This window comes from Geospiza fortis, unplaced genomic scaffold, assembly GCF_000277835.1.
Source record: "Geospiza fortis unplaced genomic scaffold, GeoFor_1.0 scaffold194, whole genome shotgun sequence".
In the NCBI taxonomy this organism is placed as follows: Eukaryota; Metazoa; Chordata; class Aves; order Passeriformes; family Thraupidae; genus Geospiza; species Geospiza fortis.
This window is the reverse complement of record NW_005054322.1, coordinates 4,524,226-4,548,098: the sequence shown is the minus strand read 5'-3', so window position 1 is coordinate 4,548,098 and position 23,873 is coordinate 4,524,226. Positions and strand designations below refer to the sequence as shown.

At 43.8% G+C, this 23,873-nt stretch overlaps 1 protein-coding gene across 1 annotated transcript in view; it reads left to right on the top strand.

The window, feature by feature from the left end:
* Positions 1–20,892, top strand: part of CAB39L (calcium binding protein 39 like) — a 43,513-nt gene extending 22,621 nt beyond the window's left edge. Inside the window, exons 4-9 of the mRNA XM_031056823.1 lie at positions 1,529–1,647; positions 6,054–6,222; positions 9,713–9,772; positions 11,299–11,364; positions 11,836–11,979; positions 19,036–20,892. Of these exons, the coding sequence (XP_030912683.1) occupies positions 1,529–1,647; positions 6,054–6,222; positions 9,713–9,772; positions 11,299–11,364; positions 11,836–11,979; positions 19,036–19,215 (738 nt within the window). The 3' untranslated portion in view covers positions 19,216–20,892. The remainder of the gene's footprint in view (positions 1–1,528; positions 1,648–6,053; positions 6,223–9,712; positions 9,773–11,298; positions 11,365–11,835; positions 11,980–19,035) is intronic.
* Positions 20,893–23,873: the final 2,981 nt, after the last annotated feature.

Here is a 23,873-nt window from a genome sequence, read left to right as displayed (position 1 = left end):
TGTCTTTCCCTGTCACTGATCCCTAGAAAATTAGTTACAATTGGATACACACATATCTGTATATCTATATATATGTATCTATCTCCTCTCTGCTCATGGATATTATGCTGCAATGCACACAGTATTGAGTAACTAATATAAAATTTGGCATAGCAGAGAGGATCACTTAATTCCTGGCCATTTTTACCTCAGCCTTTCAACAGCTCTTCTCTGTCTGAATTGTTTTCATCTTGGAGTAACTGCTGAAGCCCATGGGGATCACAGGATTCCAGGCATATGATATGGGTGTTGTAAAGATAGGGGAGAATGACTTTACACAGAATTAGCCTATTTGAAATTATGTCCAAGGGTCAAAAAAAGTGTTGCAGATAAAGGCAGATGGACTGGCCTGCACTGATTTGATTCTTCTGTTTAATTCCCAAAGTCTCCAAGTCTCCAAACCAGCTGGGCTGGAACAAGTAGGAAGGCAGAATATTTTGTGTTCCTCAGCCCTGATTTATTTGTAGAGGTGAAACCAGGGAATTTTCCTCCGTGTGAAACTATCTGCTCTTTGGCTTCAAACATTCAATAATTTCTCAGCCAAGGAATGTTTGTCCTCCCAAGAGAGATCAATCAGCACATACAGATTATAGGTGACCTTTTGCTTTAGCCTGCCCTGTGCATAGTGACCTGCTGTTGACTCAGTGCCTTGGTTACTGGTCCTGAGTGCAGCCATCTCCCACCTCCCTTAACTTCACATCAATTTGCCTGCTGTGCCAGGGGAGAAAGTGGAGGGGGAGGATGTGGATTTCTAATGCAAGATGTATTGGTGAGCCCTCTGACTGAACAGAACATGATTTGGAAAGACCTTCTGGAAAGCTGTTTGCACAGGGAAGCATTTGAAGATAGGCTGATTGTGTGGATAGGTGCGTACAGCACAACATCAGGACAAAGAGAAGGACTTTAGTTTTGATCAAAGCAGAGACACACACGTGATGCAGCCATTTTATTGGCAGTAGTTATTTCATTTTCCATGGTAAATAATGGACAGAGTTTAAATTGAACCCTGATTTTCAGAAATGTAATCACATTTGGAGTTGTTTGCACTGGACTGATAAAAAGCTTTAGCTTTTTAAGTGTAGGCAGTGTGGCAGTGGTTTGGTACCAGCTCTGTTACTCACATTTGAGTAACAGCACACATGGCAGCAGCAGGCTTGGCTCAGGATAGGGGCTTGCTTTCATGGTGCTTTAGTGCTGCTATTTGAAATAGCCAGGGACTTGGGTGGCAGTGTAAGAGGAATGCACATCTTCATTTAGGGAAATAAAAGGTGCAAATGGGAGTGGGGAAGTCGGTAGCCTTCAGAGCTGCCGCAAGAAGGAAGCCTTCCTGTGGCATTGGAGAAACAGCAAATATGAGGCAGAGACTGGAGGAAAAGAAAAGGCTGATCTGTTCTGATTTCAGTTTCATTTGTACTTTAAATTGATGTTATAGTAAATGGTCGTTTGCTCATGTTTTTCTAAGCAAAGATATATTTTGCTTCTTTAACAGGGCAAAAAGGATGTTTCCCAGATATTCAACAACATCTTGAGAAGACAAATTGGCACACGCAGCCCTACTGTGGAATACATTAGCGCCCATCCACATATCCTATTCATGCTTCTAAAAGGGTAGGTGCTTTAATTTGAGTTTCATTAAAGAGCATTGCCTGGAACACGCTGGCATTGCAGTTGATCTACTTTCTCACTTTTTGTTAAAAAAAAAGAAAGGGGTTTCAGATTTTGTTCCGGCTTTCTTACTTTTTTTTTTTCCTATTGACTTTCTTTCTATGGAACTCTATACTTTTTAATGATCAGATTATTTCATTTGGGTGTTATTTCATCACCAAACTTCATGTTGAAATAATTATGTGCTGGTTGTTTTTGACTGCACCCCATGTGATGTGTACTTCATTTCTCACTGTGAACTCTTGTGTAGCATTGCTGGTGACTGCTCAGGTTCATTTAGACCTTTTTGCATTGCAGGAGTGACCAACAGTGCTGTCTGTAAATAATGGGAGTCAAACTGGAGCACTGAGTGGTAGAACAGAGAGAAGCAAAAATGCATTAAAAGAGTAGTTGTGCCTGTGGGACAGACTTCTTCAACGCTTGTGGCCACAAGTGAACTTCAACTTTAAATTCTTTCTGTAATTAACTCCACAACTTTCAGCATTAAATTTTTTTGGTCTTTTGAACCTCAGGACAGTGATGATAATTCTCTCCATCATTATTACAAACTGTTTTTAGTTTCCTATGTATATAAAATAATTTTCTTCCCTTTTCTTTGTCTTTGCTTTTTCAGTTTTTCACTCATTTTGATCTTGCACATTGAGCATGTATCACTACCATATGTCTGGGCTTTATTTAAAGATAAAAAATATTTTTGGATTATGTCCCAGATTTTCTTTGGCATCTGTAGCAACCAAGAATATTAAGAAGATAGTAAAGTTTTTATGCGTATATGCTTCTGACAGACATTTTACAGCAAGTGACCTGAGCTGGTGGATGAATTTAAATAGCATCCCTTAGATGATTTTTTTTGAGAATCTTGCTGCATGCAGCAGCATCTGTGGTCCTTGAGCTCCTTGTTCATGATGTCTTGACTGGCCCTCTGCAGCACTGCACTGGCTCAGAATTGGCATTTCTGTAATTTCTGTTAAAAAGTGCAATTGAATCCATCAGAAGGAGCCCAGAGTCAGTCCTGTCCAGCCTGAGCAGCTGCTGCAGAACAGTGCGATGAAGTCAGATGTGATGATGCCTTCCCTGCCCATGTCCTGCTGCTGGAACTGTCTAAAAATGAGACCCAAAATCTGTGCCTGCAGCCAGGGCAGGGCCCTGAACACACAGATTGCTGCATGCCCACAGCGTGGGTGTGTGTGTGTGTGCAGTCAGCTGCAGGACTGGGAAACAAGCACCTCATGTTAGACACCACCTCGTGAAAATGTGACTTGAGGATGTTTTCTTATTAATTTAATGCTGAATGAATTATATTATTTATACTATACAGATATATATTTATATAATGCTATAGGAAATATAGGAAATCAAACTCTGCTAAAGGAAAATGGCTTTGGCTGACTTGTGCCATTCTGTGTTTGCTACATGACATCATGACATTACCTGGAGAGAAAAAAAAACCAAATCACCTCGACCATGACTATAAAAGAAATGGCCCAAGACTATTTTGACTGTTGTACTTCCATTGGATGCAAAATTTCCTCTCTCCCCTGTCAAGAGGTTCTTTTTTTGCGGCTTAATGTGAGCTCTGTTGGGTGGGAAGGATCTTCAGTCAGAGCTCCCACCCAGTGTTTCCTGTCTCATACTCCAGTGGAACTGCCAACTTGAGATAACAGTTCCTACCTTTTAGGCTTCATTTTACTTGTTGCCCGCTTCCTTCCAGCTTCTCAGCTTCAGAAAACACAGCACATAGTTCACTTTTTTTTTTCCCTTTCTTTCATTTGTGTAGGTTATTTGACTTTGCTGCTGCACTTGGTTTAAGGATTGCTTTGCACTTCATTATTGGCATCTTATTTTCTGTGTACAGGCTTTGTGTGTAGGATTTCAGATGAGAACAGTATTTGGTGTACATAGAGAACCAGTTGTATTTGGGCCAATTTTTTGCTCTGGTGTCAGCCTATTGCATTAGCCCAGAAATAACTTTGTCCTTTGCAATTTAAAATATTTTCCCTCTAGGACAGTGACTGTTGAGGACTTAGTTTATGGCACCTGCATTGTTTCTCTCGAGTGACAAATTTAGAAGCTTCTTTATGAATATATATCCATATCTCATGCCACATGCTGTCTCTACCCTAGACACTGCCCCAGCCTGTGTTGTGATGACCTCTTCATATTACAGCCCAGTTAAAGCTTTAATGGTATATTGGCTGGGGTTGGAGAATTCCCCTTGAGTCTATCCAAGGATAAACTCAGGCTATACAAGTAATGCAAAGTCAGATCAGAAAACATCTGCTTCAGACCTTGTGTTTCCCAGGCTTGATGCCTTCCAAATCTCCTGCCTGTGCTCCTCACCTTGTACCATCTTCTGCACTAACTATGGAAGAATGATTCCCTTTACACAGAAATGCATTTGTGCTCTCAGTCTTGCCCCTTTCAAGCTTCACAATAAGTGTTTTGAAATACTTCAAGTCCATTGTTTCATTTTCTAGTTCTCTCCGGTATTCACTGTGTGGGGGTTTCTTTAGGTTGTAAGTTCATCCAAACAGAGAGGAACTCAGTATTTTTTTTTTCTGCTGTGGAAATACATCAGCATAGAGCACTAATTGCTCATTAGAACTGATTTTGAATCACATTTCTATCATTCCTGCCTGGTGGCTTTGCATGTAAGTGTGGGTGCAAAGGACGTGCTAGCTATGACTGGGCAGCCTGTAAACTTCTTCCAGGCTTATTCCAGGCACCAAACCCAACTTCCCTCACTTCTGTGAACAGCCAAAGGTCCATAACCCACTTCCAGATAATGGAGCATTTGACTAAGAATGATTCTGTTGATACTTAATGTTTTTAAAAGTTATTGTGCTGGAAACAATGCAATTTGCTTTTATTCCAACCAAAATATTCATTAGCCAACTATTAAATATTTTCCTGGCTGCACTCCTAGGAGCAGCTCTGCCTCATTTTCCTTAAAAATTAGTATTCCTGTTAATAGAGTTGATGCCTCAATGGGAAACATCAGTAAATTTCTGCTATCTGAAGAGTTAGAAATTCAAGTCTGCAAATGCTTCCCCAAACCAGAACAAATAGGGGCTTGAGTGCCTGCATTTCCTTGAGGGTGGGAAGCTTCATTTGCCTGTTTGGAATAGTAATCCATTTTCATTAAGCCAACTATTGTTGACAGCAGGTTGAAGTATGCAGCTCTGGTATGCTTGCAGAACACAACTGTTCTTTTAAACTGCGTGCTAGGGGTAAATTTGAGGGCCCACTCACTTACAGCACAGATGGCATTTTGTGTTTTTCTTCCTTTTTAAAAAAAATGTATTTCTTTTGGCCTAGTGATAGGAATTAATTGTGCAAAGGAAAAATGATGCTGATAAGCTCTGGGTGATAATGCACAGCTCTGATATAGCATAATCAGTTTATTGAAACAGAGAGTGCTTTCTGTCCCCTTGGACTTCACCACTTTCACATGATTTCTGGCAGACTGCTGAAAAAAATTCATTTTAAATCCTTCTTGACTGTTGGATTTCATCCTTTTTGTTTTTTAATGTGTTTCTAGCCTTTTTGTTTCAGATTAATTTCAGCTTTAAAGAAATCAAGACTTTATAGAAATTGAAGATGATCTGAATTTCCTCCCCCCTCCCTCCCTTCCTTCCTCTCCAAGGACGAGACGTGTGCTGGCTCCTGGCTATTGCAGTGCCTCATGTGCCATAGCAGGATTGTAACCTGGGGAATGGCTGCTTGTGTCCTATCACAGCCAGAGCCTCTGCAGAAGAGGCATTGAGCAGAACTCCTCTTAAACTGAAGGGAAAAAAAAAAATTAGAGCTACAGAAAGCTTAATCCTGCGTAGACTGCCTGGAGAGACTCTTCCTACCTTCCTCATTAATACTGCAGTGATGTCCTCTAGAAGAGGAGTGGGAAGTGATGGATGGTCATGAGGTGTTACAGTTTTCTTGAATAAACTGAGGAGCTCAGAATTGAATCTGAAAAGGGAGGTTATTATATTGTACAGGCTGTGCTTTCTCAAAAGCCAAAAGGGTGAAGGATTTCTGTTGAAATGTTGCACACTCCCCACGGTCTTTCCACAGAGAGGGGGTGTACTGCAAATTTACACAAAAATGTGTTTTGGCTTGGGAAGAGAGAGGTTTGCAATGAAAAATTCTGGCAACCTTGTCTGTGTCTGCTCCTGAGCTTTGGGATGAGGTCCTGCAGCTGGGTACAGTACTGTGGCTGGGAGCTGCCCTCAGTGTGTGGTGTCCCTCCCGACTGGTGTTCCTGTGCTACAAAGTTCCCTGTTGCTAGAAAGGTGCCTGTTTATCTTCTTTCTCCTCTGTTTTGATGTTTTCTGTTTCTCTTCATTCTCCAGATATGAATCCCCAAATATTGCCTTACGTTGTGGAATCATGCTGAGAGAGTGCATCCGCCATGAGCCCTTGGCCAAAATCATACTGTTTTCAGAACAGTTCAGAGACTTTTTTAAATATGTGGAAATGTCAACATTTGATATTGCTTCTGATGCCTTTGCTACATTCAAGGTAAATTATTCAGTACATGCATCATAGTTTGTGTCAAAAGCAGCACTCCATCAGAAGTCATCACTGAGCACTGTGTGGCTTTGAACTGGGTGGCTTTTTTATTGTTCAGTAAAGGATATAATTAATTATCCCTTGGTCTGATTGTAGCAGGATTCACAACAGCAATCAAGTCTGCAAAGAATCTTCAGAGAAATGTAAATCTGTATTTAATAAACACTCTTTACCTTGATAACTCGCAGTCTTTTATGCTACCATTTAAAACTCAACCATGTATTACCTACAGTTCTTGTAAAATGCATCACCTTTTCTCTCCCTACCTTCCCCCACCACAAACCCACTGCCCATCATGACCGCCCGAGGGAATAGAAGGCATCATTCAAAACTAACATTTGAAATAATTGTAATTTTTGCTGTCCCTTCTGAGCTCAGCAGTCAAGTATAGATTAATGCCAAGCCTGCTGATTATTTTACAGTGTATTCATAGTCTTATTTTTGTGATCCATGGTTCAGTGCAAGGACTATAGTGCTAAAAGCCAAGCAAGTGGAAGCACTGCATAGGCTCTGTAGAGTGTAGAGCAGAGTGTAGAGTTTGTGTGGCATTAAAAATGAGGTTGGGTGAAGATGCCAAAGTTCTTGGAGTTTGTATGTGACCATCACCCTTCCCACCAGGTGCTAGTACAGTCTCTGAGCAAAAAAAAAAAACAACCACAAAATCAATTCAATGCCTGTGAATTTCACATACAGGGAAGATTAATTTATTTCTAAAAAACAGTTAAAAAAAGCTGAGAGAAAATCTTTTTAGTTGAGGACTCTTCTAAATATAGATCCAACTCCTTTTTTTCTTCTATCACTGAGCTCCCTGCTGTCATAGAAACATATTGTTTATTCTTTCCTTTCAAAGCTAATTAGAAACATGATTAGATAGACCTCAGGAGTAATTGTAAGGAATGTTAGAGCTCAGCTCAACGATTCTACATACACTGAAGCCTGGCTTTTTACTGGTGTTTACTAACCTACTGAATGGGATAAAGATTTGCATAATGGAGATAACATTGCATTCTTCAATAATGACTTGAGCAGGATTAGCAATTCAAATCACCCCTTAATCAATTGCAGCATCTTTCCATTATTTTAAGTTTCCCTGTTGTGGTGTCCATTAGGTAAAGATTATGAAATTCAAAGTAGCACAGAAACACAGACAAGGTATAAAAATGCAACATAACTGAGGTATTTGAATCTTCTGTTTCTGGCAGGAAACATTTTACCCTATGCTCAGAAGAATATTTGTTTCTGGTCAGAGAAAGTGCTCCTGGACTCAGTTCCCAGCTTGACAGAGGAGAATTGCATCTTCTCCCCATGTCCTGCTGAAGTAGGACAGCAGAGTGTGCTGGTGGTGATGGACAGTCTTCAGCCCAGCCAGGAGGCAGGACAGGGATAAGGGTCAGTTAAGCTGTGGCAGGGACTGTGGACTGCTACAGTCCTCCCAAAAAGAAGAGAGATTGATGTTGTTCACAGATGTACAGCTGTAGCATGTACTTCTGTCCCCTGTGAACTGAGTGTATTTTTAGCAGGATTCAAAAATAGGATTCTACATCCTCACATGCACTGGAAAGAGAGGAGTATGAGGGCAGTTCATCCTCAGACAAAGGACAGAATTCACCTTTTAAAATGCTTGGGGGAAATGTCTAAACAGCATTTTTAGGTTTTTTTTGAAATTGCCTCTTAGCACCTGATACATGGTCAGTTCTGGAAAGAAACCAGCTGCTCATTTCATCTCCTGTTTGTCTGTTACTCTGAATAGCTGGAACAGCAAGAGGTGATGTGGAAGTGACTGAAATATGGAGCTACCTAATTTCTAATACTGGGAAAAGAAGTGCTGTGATTGTTTGCTGGCTGGATTACTGAACTCACGTTTTCATTTCTGGTGTCCCCATGTTGGGTTTGCAGTTGCCACCGGGGTGTCTGGTTCAGAGCTGAAAGCCTTGGATAGTCTATGCACCAGAGGAGGGGTCAATTAAATGTGCATTAAAGTCTGAGGATATTTATAGTAGAGAAGCATTGGAATTATGATCTGGAGATGTACTTCTTAATTAAAGTTATCCAGGTGCACTGCAGAGAGGAAACAGAGTTGTTAAAAATGCAGAGGAAAAGGGCTTATATTTCAAGGCACAAGCTGTCTGTGGAGGGTGCAAGCAGCAGTTGGAATGTGCTGGCTGAATGCTGCTGCTCCATGCTTCCTCATCATTTCCTGTGAAAAACTCATTTTGGATTATGTTTCATTTGTGCCCCCTATTGAAGGACTTGTACTTGCCTCTAAGTGCCCTGCATAAAAGCTTCTAAATCATGTGTTTCATTCAGCCTTTAAAAGTGCTGTCACTGCAGTCCTGCTAAATGAAGGGATGTATTTAAAACAGGCACTGGATTTTGTAGTGCTGTGCTTTCCTCTTATAATTGATGGTAAAAATAAATTAAAGGATTAGTATGTAAAGGATTTCTTTTATTTGTGAGGATGTGTCTGTGCATCTGCTTGAGCTCCTCATCAGCTTCAGCGTCTGCCTGGGTAGGGAAACCAAGAAAAAGATTATAAAAAAGAGCAGAAAAATACCAACTTGATTCACTGGAAAATACCGATTTGAATGGACTTCATCAGGCATTTATTGTGATCAATGTTGTATTTTAAAAGAAGCAGTAAGATAAAAATCATACTTAAATGCCTCACACTGGCCACTCATTTCACAGCTATTCATCCTGTAAAAAGACACCATTTCTCCAGGAGCTAAACATTTGCATCTCTGTCACTGAGCACCAGCATCACCATTCTGTGGGACAGGTTCTTTTAATTTCAATTTGAATTAGTTAGCCTTCTGGAATGGGAGTCAATCTGTCCAGCTGTCTGGAAGGTCTGCTGCTGCTTTGTGTCAGAAAGCCAACCCTGGGCAGAAAAAACTCTACAGAAGAGACTCATCCCACCTACCTGAGACTCCTTCCAGGGAAGGGAGTGGAGGTAGAGGGAACCTAGATGGCTTGGCTTAAGTTGGTGCCTGGCTTTCATTATTAAATAGCTACGTGGATATACAGTGGTTGAATTTGAGTTTTCCTTGTATTCTTGGAGATGAGCAATAGCAGTTCAGGCTTAGCATCATCCCCAGCTCTGGGGTAGCATGTGGGTCACTTTCAGTTTGGAGACCATAGCTCATCCTCCATAAAGGGCTAATTTTCTTTCTTCCTTTTGCCCATCCCTGTTTAATGTGAGTACTGTGCATTATGATCTATCAACAACAAGAAAAGACGGGAGGGAAACAGCAATAAAGAGTATTAGAATAGGTCTGTCTTGATTCTGTTAGCATTACATCAATTGAGTTCTCCCTAAAGTCCTATAGAAATCATGTTGTAAATGCTTTCTGGTCAATACTGCTGAAACACATTTGAGAATCAAGGGACAATCACAGGCACTTGCTCTCTCAGGTAACCTTTCTCTGTTCTTCCGCAGGACCTGCTAACGAGACACAAATTGTTGGTGGCAGAATTTCTGGAACAAAATTATGATGTAGTAAGTATCAATGCAGAAAGGCTTTTAAGAAAATCTATTTATGCTTGGCTGCAAAAAAAAATGCACAGGGGGTTTTTTGCTCTGCATAAACTCCTCACATAGAACTGTAAAACCAAACACTGCTTTGTGCTGGAGCAGAATCCATGCCTGGCATGGGAAATGCAGATACCCCCCTCTGCACACAGCTGGGGACACGGCCAAGGTCTCAGGAGAGCTCAGAGGTTAAGAGCAAGTTTTATTCCTTGCCATGTGCATCAGATCTCCTCAAGTGTGAATGGAACTGAAACTTGCAAACAGATCATGGGAGAAAACTTGTGCATGGTTTTAAACAGTTTTGTGATACCCCAGCACCATCAGGGCCATACAGGTGTTATTTACTCTACTTTGGGACAGAAGAGAAGAGTTACTGAAACAAGTGTTAGCATTACTGGAAATTACATGTGCCTAAATGAGGGACTGAGGTATGAGTATTCCTATTATCTTCCTAAGGCAATTAGCCCCTTGGTTAGCTGCTATTTTTCACTTTGATTTTTTGGCTCTCTTTTGGACCAAATGTGGGTCAGAAAAATTCCATTGGATTCAACTAAAATTGGATTGATACAGATCATGGAATTAGACTGTGGGTCTAATCTTTGTGTTACCTGAGGTATTCTTTATTTCACTGCCAAAATGAAAAGACAAATTTCTTTCATTCTGGTTACCATGAAGGTTAAAGAAAGAGCAGGCTTATTATTGCTGAGTCACTAATGCAGCTTAGCTGGAGCAAAATAAGTGTCTCTGCTAATCTTTTAATACTGGAGCACTGCACTGGAACAGTCCCCATTCTACATTTATTTGACGTTTTACATTTTTGAGTATCAATTGCCTAAGCAAGTTGTTTTGGGTTTTCTTTTTGGTGACTATTGGACAGCAATGTTGATTTTTCCTGCTTGTTTGGTAGGCAGTCTGAACATGTTGCAGCCCTGCCTCTCAGTCTTCCTGAACACAAGATCCCCTTGACCCATCCCTGCAAAATCCAGCACACACTTTGCTCCTAGTGACCCTTGCTGGGCAAAGAGCTTTAATGAGTGATGGTGCTGAGGGCAGATGAGGTGGCACCTCCCAAAAGGAGCATTTGGGAGTCCCATCACCATTTTGGGGTGTTGCATTGGGTCACACAGCCAGGCATGACCGTGATATGAGTGAGTGGACATTATGTGCTGGAGCCACATGTCCTGGCAGCAGTCACTCTTCTGTAAGAGAAGGCTGTCCAGGCACTGGCTTACTTCTGTCCCAGTTGGCTCTCACCAGCCCCTGTTCCATCCAGTCCATATGTGGTATTCCCCCTCTGCAGCCCTTGGAAGAGGAGTGTTCCTGGGCATTAGTTAATTCACTGTGTGATAACCAGCCAAGAGGAAAGGCCACAAGAGCTGGGCCTGGCATTGCAGTGAAGTCTTAGAGGGTGGCACTGCTGCAGCAGTGGGAAGGACCAAGAGAAGGAAGGATGGACATTAATCTGATGCATTTGTGTTTTCTTGTTACTCTAGATCTTTGAGGACTATGAAAAACTCCTTCATTCTGAGAATTATGTAACAAAAAGACAATCTTTGAAGGTAAATTTGTACTCTGTGTTATGCAGAATATCGAGGTGCATGTATGGCAATGGAGCAGCTATTTTTCTATCAACAGCAGAACTAAGGGCTTGTGATGCTCTTCCTGAAAAGCACAGGAGCTCACTGTGTCTTTTCTTTCCTGGGCCTCTGGGGAAGCACCGGGCCATTTCTATGGAACGAGTGCTGTCACTTCTCCTCTGAGCTCAGATCTGGGCTTTGGTTCGGAACATGGTTACAGTGAACTTGGCAGTAATGTGGCAGTCTCTGTCTGGGGCACCAAGTGTGACATGGCCTGCACATGGAGACAGAGGGGGGTGTGAATGTAACATGGCAATTAAATGAGGGTGTCTTTGTCTACATTTGCTTTTGTCCCAGCTACTCACACCAGCCCCTATTACACCCAGCCCATATGCAGGGTCCCCCTCTGTAGTATTTAGAAGACAAGCATTATTTTTCTAATTCTGCTTACAGCTTCTGGGTGAACTGATTCTGGACAGACACAACTTCGCCATCATGACGAAATACATCAGCAAGCCAGAAAACCTGAAGCTGATGATGAACTTGCTGCGAGATAAAAGCCCCAACATTCAGTTTGAAGCATTCCATGTGTTCAAGGTGAGCCAGTATGAGTTGTAGAGGTGGCAGAATTTCTCTTCTCCTCATAAAAATGTCTTTCAAGGTGGGCAAGAAGAAGTCCAGGAAATAAAGGCAATGATTGATGTTTACAGTCACTTGCAGTATTTGAGAGTGTCATAATTGAAAAGGGCCTTCAGGTGAGATCTAAAGCAGCATCGTTTTGGTTTGAGCTGGGGGTAGGCTGTCAAGTAGCCATGAGCTGCAGGTAACAAAACACACAACTTCTAGGTGGCATCCAGGGGACCTTCTCCCCACCTGGATTATTCTACCATGTGATTCTGGGTAAAGATAAAAAGAAGTTCTTAAAACTCTACCTTAGATTAAAAGTAGGTGGTGCTAGTGCTGGGCATCAATGCAAGCACAATATGCTTTTAAAGGTATTAGAAAGGTTTGGTAAATCTGAGCTTGAAATGAGTTTTACCCTTCCATCATTTTGCAGTGACATTATTGCAGAGTTAAAAAATTACCAGGCCCAAACAGTGTCCCTTTTTTCATGATGATCTATGTTAATAAGTTAGAAGTTTACAATTTTCCTATCAAAAGAGTTCTCTGCTCTGAAACAGAGGGTGGATCAGATTGTTATGCAAAACTAACTCTAATTTGGAATGAACACGTTAATTTCAAACTATAAATAGAGTTGTTAATGATTATCAGAAGAGGAATTTTGGGCCTCTAAGGATATCCCTTCCCTAAGTTGGCTAAGAAAGATACCAGCTCCAGATAACACCAAATGACTGTGAAAAGCAGTTACAACACCCTGCACAAATTCAGAGTGACTTGTTAAATTTGGGAAAAAAGCTTTCATATCTTCAGTGTGGAGACTTAGAGAATGTGCAGCTTCTCCAAAAAGCTTTTAATTTTGTAAAAAGAAAAAAAAAAACTTCAAGGAGGATTAAAAGAAAATTCCTTTCGTGAAATAAGCAGCTTGGTAAGCTGCTCCTTTGCTGACTTCCTCCAGTCAACTGAACCACTATGAGTAACTTGTACTCCTCCTCCTTATCAGGAGGTGTGTGGCTCCAAGATAAGCAAGCAGCTTGGCTCCAGACACTTGCAGCCTTTGAGATACCAGTGGAGAGAAGGTATCAGAGGATTTGGGTTTCTTAGCCACTCTGTGAATAAATGCAAGATTTTTATTTATAAAACACATGAGTTGCTGTTCCTGAATTCCTGAATTAATGACAGGCATGGACCAGGCCTTGGGAATGGCTGATTTCACTTATTTTAGGAGACATTTAAAAGGACTTGGAATAATGTAAAAGGATCCCAGTGTGCAACCATGTCACACATTGCTGTTCCTCCCATTCCTCCCTTCCAGTATGTTGCATCCCATTTCCAATTAGAGTGGGGATATTGCAGGCTCATCCTTGCTTGACCACTTGCAGTTGCTGCCATGTGGACATAATGCTTGGACCTTGGAGTGCCAGCAGAACAAACCATGAGCAACAGTGGTGTTGTGTCTCTTCAGTTCAAAGGGCCAAACTCTGTCCTCAGACACCTCCATGGGATGTTGTTGGTTTTTTCCAGTGGTGCCAGTCAGCAGCACTTCAGCAGGGCCAAGGCATTCCCATGGCATTCCTCACACTGCCTCACACACACAGGGCTCGTGCTGGGGGAGCTGCAGACTCAGGGCAGAAGCTGATCAGCTGGAAGTTGCTCATTCACAACCTCCAGCAACTATAGAGGTGCAGCAGCTCCCCTTTTAGGATCGTCCTCCGTGAGGATCTGGGTTCTCTGGATGTAGAAGCATCCAGCTCCTCCCCAGGGGGAAGGGTCGTTACAGGGTTTGTTGCAGGTAATTGCATTCTGAATTAGCTTTGTAGAGAGAGTCAGAGAAGCTCTCTTCCCTCTGATTTCACTTAAATTGAGTTCTAACTTCTTGAGAGCTACTGAAATCCTTATGTGTTTAAGAAACTGGCTGTTTGTGCCCAGTTCTGCAGTGTTCCTGCCTCCTGTTTCTGGGTTTGTGTCCCTCAGCCCAGTTCTCTTGTCAGCTGTAGAATTCCATGTTAATGTAACTGGGAGAGGAATCTTGTCCTCAGCTTCTAATCTCATAAATTTTGAACTGTGCCTGCATTTTAAATTATGCTTGCAAAATACCTATGCAGTCCTGGCTGAAATTACAGTAGACTAACCACAGTTATTTGGAATCAAAGCTTCTGAGAAGTGGATACTTGCTGCTCTGTCTGAGCTGCCAAAAGATTTGGGTTTAAATTACCTGATTTAGATGTTTCACCAGTTAGACACAGTTGAAATGAAAAAGTGTTTGTTTTGTAAGCATCCAGATTCCAACGCTCCCGTGACCCAGCTGACACAAAAAAAGGCTTATGACTCTTACTGCCTGAAGCAATTTCTAATTAGTGGAGATTTGAAACTGTGAGATAGAGATGAAAGTGATGAGCACTTCTAGTTCAAACTTATTTTGGAGGAACATTTTGTGGTTGATAATGCCAATACCCCCAAGCTCTGAGAATATTTAATTCACCCAACTTACTGTGAGTGGGAAAATGAAGACAGAGTGCCCACTTGCAGTGCCTTTTTCCATTCTCCTTTTAGGAGATGGTTGATCTTCCTCCCAACTCCAGCCCCTTCCCTTCTTTTGCCTGAAAAAAATGGACCTTCTGCCTTGCAGCACCATCCTAAAGGCCTGCAGCTGCTTTGTAAAACTGGATGTCCCAGGCAATGTATGCATAAGGATTACCCAGTATTTAATAATGAGGAAAAGCTAACAGACCTCACCCCTTCCCTCCTCCTTCATAAATAATCCAAAAGAATCACTCAGAGCTGTGGGCTTTGAGAGTCACTGGCTCTTCTCTGCAGTGATTTCAGTGGAGAGATGTTGGTCTCAAGTGCACACACTTTGGGGATCAAATACTGGGAGGGGCTCTCCAGCTCCTCTGGTGGGTTTGTGATGTGTTCCATTAGTGGAGCCTCCTTTGAGTTTGCCTGTCTGTAGGGCAGGCTGTATCTTTCAGACCTATGTGAACGTGGCACAGGGATTCCTCTGACCTCACATATTCAAAAACAAAGCATAGGAACAGCTCTCTTGGATTTCACATAAACAATTTGCTGATTTTGAGGAAAACACCCTGTAGCAGTGAGCTGGGATTATATGACTTTCTTGCTCTTAAGGGGACATTTAGCAAGATATATTTTACTGTTTAAATCTAAAAATAGAATGGGTACACTGTGTTTTGTGACCTCAGTTTCATTTTTCCATTCTCTTTCATGCACATTACGAGCTACCTCCTGCAGCTTGCTCTGCAAACAGCCTCACATAATTTGGCCATACTGACAGTTTGCTCTTGGTACGAAGCTGAGGCCGTGTTTGTGGGGATGTGTCCTCTCTGTTTCTCAGCTGGATAATCTAAAGGACAAGGGTTATTGTGTGAAGCATTGTGCTGTAAGCAGCATGAACCATGAGTGTTCTGTGTGTGCAGTGTCCTGAGAGTGACATTGTGCGTGACCCCAGAGTGAGTCCTAAAATGCTCAGTCCAGGGAATCCTGTAATTGCTCTTGCTCTGCTCTTGCCCTAGAAGATTGTAATGCCTGGTTATTAATTGTAAGGAAATAAGGTCAAATTCTCTGATCAAGTAATTTTGATGTTTGTTTGAAGAAATGCATTAAGACTTTTAATGGAGAAGGTAACAACAATTCCACTTTCGATGACTTTAGAAGCTTTAGAGTTGATTTTCATTCCAGGTCTTTTGCAAATATTCTTGAAATGGAGCTTTCTCTGTTTTGAGACAGCTATATTTAGAGTTGGAATTTTTATGTGGGTACTGTCTTTATTTTGGGTCTCTGTCTCTCTCATCTATCTGAATTTAGTGCTCTAGAACATATATCTTTTCATAATAAAACCACAGGTGAAACCAAGTTCTCTGTGGTTTTATCCAACTTCATTTTAGTTGAAATGTTCAAGATAGCATTAATAATGTTTCTGGTTTTAGGGATTGATCTCCTTCTCTATGCCAATACAGAGTTCTGAATGAGGGGGGCCCTTTCTGAATAAAGTCTTGTGGTGGTCCTGCTCCTGGGCTCTGTGAAACTGGTCAGTTGACACTGAGAGAATTGATTTTGTTTGCTTAGCCAAAGTATTGAATAACATTTCAGGAATTTTCTGGTCCTTGAGCATTCTCTCTTTACGAGTCCCTGTTGACACTGAGCAAGACTGGCAGCTGAGATGATCTTTGTTTGAATGTTCACTCTGCCAGTTTTGCAAGGGGAAGATTGTAATCTATAAATAGTTGTGCAGGAAGATAAACAGGATGTGATGGCTTCTATGAAACTAGGTTCTTTATTATTTGCTGTGGTAATACCAGTGGTCGGTCCAATATGAAATACTATTTACTAGGTTTACCACCAACCTTCCAGTCCTGTTTGCAGAGCAGAGAGCTTTTACAACAAGAATTATTTCAATTTCTTCATTTTGAGAGTCACCCTTCAGATAAATATTAGGCAGGCCTAATATTCATTGCAGGAAGATCAGCACTTCAAGGTCAGGCTTTTGATGTCTTCCATTTGCATTGTCATCAGATGATTTCTGAACATATGGGTTTTGCCAGTGTATCTGATGGCTTCTCCTCATCACCAAGGATGAACTGGACTCCAAAATAAAAATTTCTTATGAAGATCTGTAAATCCCTGCCTGTAGGCTTACATCCTGCTTTTCCCCACGGCAGCTCATCCAGATGACTGGGGGCTTATCATAGTCCAAACCCTGGAAGTATCCAGCTTCCATCAGCATGATCACCTGCTGTAGGTCTGCACACAGGGAGCTGCATCCTGGGGCTGCTCCAGCTGAGAGCATCAAGTGCTGCAGCCTCATCCAGAGCCACATGTCCATGCTCAGGAGATCTCAAGATTCATGTAGATAAAGCACAGAGTGGAAAGCTGTAAAGCACGTTTGTATTTACATCCCCAAACCCTTTTTCTCCTGGTCTAAGGGGAACCAATGCATCAATAGCAGCGTATCAAAGTTATTTGCAAAGGAAGAGATGCTGCTTTCAGATGCTGCAGCTGTTGAGAGTGCCTCAGGTGTAGTGAGAGCTGTGAAGTGGCCATCCCACCACAGGCAGGTGTGTCCCTGGTAGGAGGCTGCCCTGTGAGTACTTTGGGCACCGTGCAGCAAAGGGGCTGCTCAAAAGGAATCCTTGGGGGCTGTGTGCGGCGTTTGAGAAGTTTTAGGTAGCAAGTGGGAATCATTTAAGATGATAGCTCGGGGTAATTAGAGAAGGGCAAGGTGGAGGCCTTTGTGAATAACTAGATAGTGTATTGTCACTGCAAGCGTGGCCTGGACACCAGATCAAGGAAAACTTTGTAATACACTTGGGGAGGGTTCACCCAGCATGGCAGAGGTTGCAGCTCTTCCCGCACAGCAAAGGGCAAAGTACTTTGCAGCAGGGACTTCTGGGAGAAGCCTGAGGAGGAGGGATCCAGAGGAGACAAAAGCATAGACAGAGATTAAGACTATTCTAGCATCAGGATGCCAGGGTTTAAGAGCAGATGCTTTGTCTCACCTTTGTGAAATTAAAAAGTACTTCTAGCTTCCTGTTTGGGCAGAAGTGCTCAGTGGGGTACTGTTGGTGTGTGTTGAACCCCACTCCTTCCACATGTTCCCCTGATGCAGCACTTTCCCCACCTCTTATATAACATCCTCTGATTTTGGAGTATGAAGCCTAATGGTGGGTGCAGTCTGAGCCCTGCCCCAGCCTTTACCGGTGTTGTCTTAGGGACAAGAGGCTGTAGCACAGCCCCTCAGGACAGGGTGTGTGTGATTCTCATCAGGTAGCACAGCTCCTCCCTGAGCAGCTGGACGTGGCCCAGGTTTTCCTGTGGGCACAACCTCAGGGGAGGCAAAAGGACCTGCAGAGGAGCCCCAGACTGGGAGCCAGCGGTGGTGCTGCCTGTGCTCGGCAGGACAACATGCCATTCTGTGCTGTCAGCAGATGTTTGTTTTCATTCTGCTTTGGACAGGCTTGGAGGGAAACTGGACACTTTCCAGCTCTGTCCATCCTTAATTTCTTCTCATGGGGCAGAGAGTAACTGGAGTTATTTCTGTCGTTGCACAAGTGCTCGGGCAGTGTTTGTTGCCCAGCCATGGTAACCTCGGTGCGAGCCAGATGTGGGAGCTGCTCCCGGGGCGGCCGGGGGGCTGCACGTGTGCTCCCACCGCGAGCCCCATGCCCCACTTGCCCCTCCTGACCCACATCTGGGAAAGAGAGCCCCATCTCTGTGCCATCCCGGGGTCCCTGAAAGAGCCTTTCACCGCTGGCCTTTGCAACCAGCCTTAGCTTTGCACTTAACCCAGAGAAAATGTTAAAGGAACAGCATTGTGGCATGAGGGGTCATGTTCAGAGCTGGAAAAGTGCACCTTTAGTGATTATAGTAGGAAAAATCAGATCATTGAAGAAGGCCAGTAAGCCACAGTGCTGGGCTGGCTGTGCCAGCTGGGTATCTGTGTCTCACCTCACCCTCCTGCAAAGCCACCCTCCTCTGGTCAGCAAGGACTGCAAAGGTGCTGGGCACACCACAATCCTCCTGCTCCTGCTGCTGTAAGTTTCCATGTTCCCATGAATGGATTAGGCAGAGGGAAGTGAGGCCTCTGACATAATTTTCCAAACCAAAACAAAGCTGGCAAGTCTAATTTTAGGCCTGGTTTAATATGGAAATGATATCAATACTGACACAAAGCTTTTCCTTCTCCTGATAATTAATTTCTGTGTATTTGTCTTGTGGGTGGGAAGAGGCTGAGAATCGATAGCTCCCTCTCAACAGCTGGATTTACAGTCAAAACTTTTATCACCAAAGAGCAAAGTGAAAGGGAAACGATACCACACATGGGCATAGTTTTTCTTCAGTTTGCTGTGGAACCAACATGTTTAAACTCCTGTCTGACTGCCCTGGGACAAGTTGTGTAGCAGTAGAGTATCTGCCTGTAACTTATGGGGATGTTGTGACTGATGTTCCTCTATCTCTCTCTCTCTCTGTCCCCATCCCCTTGCTGTCTCTCTGTGCCTGAATTTGTTTGCATGTTAGGTTTTTGTGGCCAGTCCAAACAAAACACAGCCTATTGTGGAGATCCTGTTGAAAAACCAACCCAAGCTAATTGAGTTTCTGAGCAATTTCCAGAAAGAAAGGACGGACGACGAACAATTCACTGATGAGAAGAACTACCTGATCAAGCAAATCCGAGACTTGAAAAAGCCAACGGCATGAAGAACACCTCTTGTTTTCTACTGTAGGCATTAATCTCAGTTGTTAAGTTCCTCTGTGTCCCTTAAACACCACAATAGTGCTTGAGAAGGCACAGCAAGTGCCTGGTTTTTATTTTGTCTTTGTTCCTAGATGTCAAGAGTATAGGGGTTTTACATGAGAACTAAAAAACCAAAAAATCTAGAATAATATATTATTTTTAATCAAGATTATAGTTATTTATGTCAGTTTAGAATCTCTCTGTAATAGAAGCTGGTTTGACAGATTTTTTTGTGCTCAAGAAGAATGAACCTCTTTGCTTAACTTAACTCAGCAAACTCAAGCACTGGCAAGTGCACAGAGCAGATCTTCTGAGGACTGTGACATTGTTCCTTCACACCTGTAGTTGTGACTTGGTTCTAGTGCTGCACACACACAAGACTGTGAAAGAGTACATTGGTCTCTGGAGTTAGCTGCACTTATAGGTCAGGTTCTTTAGTCAAAACTATGGAAGATGAAAAAGCAGTAAAGGTCACGTTTTTGCTTCATTTTGTGTTCTTTCATCCTTTTCACGCCCTAGATCAGAGGTTTTCTATTCAGTGCTAGGGAACGGATGGATATATCAGCCATCTGAGCTGTTTCTGCCTAACTCCCATTTCCCTGTGTGTGATCTATCTTGTGCTAGAGCACAGGCTTTTACTACCAGCTCCCAGCAGTCTCATGAGGAGCAGCCCCATGGACACGGTGCTCACGTGCCCCGAAATGGGAAAAGGCAAGGGCAACGCCCCTCCATCAAAGGCAATGCTGTACTGCTGATAAAGTGATCCTGCCCCTACAGAAACCATCCATGGTCAAGAATATTGGGTGGTAGCCAGAGCTACTTGGCTGAATTGTGACAAGGGCTGAGCCTCAGCACCAGAGCGAGAAGAGGGCTCCTAGAGTCTTTCCATATGAATTCCAGTCCTGGCTGTATGAGGAGGGGTTGAGCTAAGTTCAGCAAGGCAATCATGAAAAGGCCTCAGCCAGATCTGCTGCGTGGGCTGAGGTCCCTGAGCCTGCAGGTGCTGCCACAGCTGAGAGCATTTACCGAATACTGAGCCTGGGAGGCCACTGAGCAGCAACAGGCACCAAAAGCCACCTGTAGTTTGGCATTTTTTGCCCTTGTTCATCCTGACCTGAATTCAGGTTCAGTGTTAAAGTTGTGGAAGAGGAAGTTGTTGCACCACACATGTTTTGAGTTTAATAAGCTCTATGGTACAGACAGTGTTTCCCTGGTGTGTTTGAAGAGTTTTTGGGGTCTTTTGTTTTCTAACAGGAAAATGTTATTCTGATGCTTTAGTAGGAAGTGGAGTTTGAGAGCAGGGAGTGGAAACATCTTGAATTTTTCTGGACAGCCTAAGTTCTGAGTTTTCCTATTTGCTGTAAGAAAGTTCTCTAGCTAAAGCTCTATCTAATGCTTCAGGTAACAGGTGACACTGAATTGTAAAAACAGAACAAGCCCTTTTCTTTCATTAAACTGTTGTATATTGAGGTGACTGATACTTTAATTTATGTGCTTTAGGAAAGGGAAGAAACAGAACCGATTGTGGTCTTGTTTTTTTTCGGATGTCAGATACACACAACAAATGTACATCTTAGTTGCCTGGAACTAAAAAAAAAAAATTACAAGCTATTAAAGGCATGATTACTGATCACTCTTTATTTCTGTCTCTGGGGTTTTTTCTCTCTTGCCTTTCTGGATAGACAGATTCCATACAGTGCTTAATTCCTTCTCTGCTTTGCCAGCTTATTTCAGCAGATGGAGAGGGATGAGCACTGCCTTTGAAGCCAATGCTCTCTGAAGCATCAGGTCTGCAGCCCTGGCTGGCAGGGGTCTGGCAACCCCAGCCCAGCCTGGCCTGGCCATGAGCCTCAGCCCCACCCTGCAGGTGGTGTTTGCTGGCAGTGGTCACTTGCAGGTTGATAAGGGAGCTTCTCTGGAACCACAGTGCTCGGAGCCAGTCATTTAAGTCTGATTCTCTGAGATTTGGAGCCTGAATCCAAAGGGTGCTTGGTTGTGTTCTGAGCTCCTGGGGTGGGGCTGGTCTCCAGGGCTGGATTAACATGGAGACACGTGTCCATTGCCTCAGCCTCTGGAGTCACATGAGAACATTGGGCTTCCAGCCTGCGCTAGGAAAAAGTGTCTCATGGTGTGTGTTTGGGGAATGTCTGCCCTTGACGAAGTGAGTGTGACCCACACAGAGGTGCCCAGAGAGTCTGTGAGGCGTCACACTGGGAGTGCTTTGCCTGCATGGTCTGCACACAGAGGAGCACTCAAAGAGATCCAAACCTGGCAGTAACACGAGGAGCAAGGTTGCACCTTCGTGTCTGCATAGGCAGAGAGGTGTCAGGCCAACAGGGAACAGTGATGGGCCCTGGCCCTGCAAAGGAAGCCTTTTCCAGGGCAAGGAGTCTTTGGTCCACATGAGAAAGTAAGAGGTAAGGAGGGCTTGTGAAAAAGGAGATCTGTGTGTGTATCTGCAATGGGAAGGGGAAGAAGAGGTCTTACAGGTAAAATGACACATGCCAGGGCCCTTGCAGCTTGTCTTACCAGAAGCTGGTCCTGCAGTAGATCACACAACACATCTCAAAGTAGAGTCTTCCCCGAGCTCAACTTGCTTAGATCTTTGAAAGAATAAAAAGCATAAAAATTGGTGAAGATGAAATTAAGCACCATAGTAATATTTCACAGCAGGTGGGACACAGCAATAAGTAAATGAAAATGAGGTCTTTTCTAATGTGACTTTGAAATAATGACAGAACTCCCAATTTTCTTTGGTGAATTCAGTCAAGGTGGTTCTTCTGCCTAAGGGAGTGCTTCCACCATGAAGTCACAGTTTATCTGAAATTACTATCTGGGGGAGCTGTGTGACTGCAGGATGTGGTTCATCTGAGTGAAGGCAGGAAAGAAGATTGTAAACTGGAAAGTTAAAGAAGCTGGAGGAAGCCTCTCCATTCCATTCTGCACACAGCATTCAGGGGGTTTGGATCACATGAATAAATCTCTGCCAACATACGATTTTGGATGCTGCAATGTCAAACCTTATTTGATACAGCAGAGTGCCAGGAATCTTTGAACCATAAGCTTCCGTCATGGGATTTGGGCAGCTTGTGCTGAAATCAGGAAAATCTGATTAGAGGCAGCCACAGGCTCCCCAGAGTGTCCTGGCGTGTACAGCAGCAGGTGTGAACCCGGGAGAGGCCAAGGACTCTGGCCTTCCACAAATGTGGGCGTTAAGGCCGCTTGAGCCTCTTAATCTGCATTCTCCAGAGACAAGATCAGATGAGAAGGAAAGAATGACTTGGGCTTCTGCTGTTATCTAATGATAACAGTGCTCACAAGAGGGAGGGGAGATCCAAATGCCATTTGTTCTCTAGCATGTTCTTTGCTCTTGCTTGTGAAATTGGAGCAGGGTTAAGAGAACCCAGGCCTCTTTCCAAGGGGTGCAGTGGTGTTTGGTCAGTAGAGAAGCTTTTTCTCTGGGCCAACAAATGCTTCATTTCTCTTTCTGAAGCAGAAGCACTTCAACATTTTGGCAGAAAGCACCTTCCTGCAGAACATCTTATGCCTGGCAGTGAAAGCTGAGGCAGTGAAAGAGGTTATAGGTTTTGGTCTCTGTGACATAAAAGGGAATTGTATGTAACTCTCCCGCTCCTTGACTAAGTGTTCTTGCACAAAGATGCAGGTTTTCGTGGACTGAGTATAAGGTGTCCCAGTGCCACCAGTGGGAGGTTTAGCCCCATGGTGAGAGGCAATCCTGTGAGCAAGAGCTGCTGTGGCCTGGGGAAGAGAAGGAGCTGATGTCCCTGCCATCCCTGCCCATGCTGAAGGGAAACCTTGCTTCCAGTAAAGCCTCCAGTCCCTCAGGGTCTGATGTGTAAGGCCACAAGGTACCAGCAGCCCAAGCCAGCTCTGAGCTCAGTTGGTGCTGGGCAGGAAACGTGGGATCAGGCTAAGGAGAAACCCAAAACAAGGTTAGCAGTATTGGTCATGTGGTTCAGCTCTAAGCCAAGCATCTCACAGGGCTGTGACTTGGCCCAGCTCCCCCAGGAACCCCAGGGAGAGGCAGGCGGTGAGCCCAACCCTCCTGACTCATGGTCCTGCTCCACAGCGCCTGTCTTGAGCTGGCCTCTCTTTCCAGGAATGTGAGAGGAGGAAAAACAATCAAACAACCCACCTCCTTCCTATGGCATTGCTTGAGAGGGGCTTTCCAAAGCCCTGGTAAAAATTACCTCTCTCACCTCAGGCTGTGTCACATTGAGCAGCAGCACAGGGACAGCCTATGCCGGGGGTGTAGCACCAGCCATGGCCCAGCCACAGCCAGCAGCTCCCCCCGCCCAGCTCAGTAATGATGGAGCACTGGGGAGAGGGATGGGTGGGGTGCCAGCACATCCTCTGACACACCAGCGTGCCTTGCACTGTCACCACTGCTACAAGAGCCCCGTGACTGTTTCCATCACCCTACAGGCACTGGCAGCTGCTGGGAGGGCTTTGCTGCTGAGCACTGGCCCAGGAAAGCCTCGTGCTGCCCTGCAGAGCCCTGCTGTGGCACAACACATCAGGCATGGCCAGGTGTCCCACATGTCTCAACCTCCTCCCTCCCTCGGTGTACCCTCAGTTCTGCACGTTGGTATTGATGCCC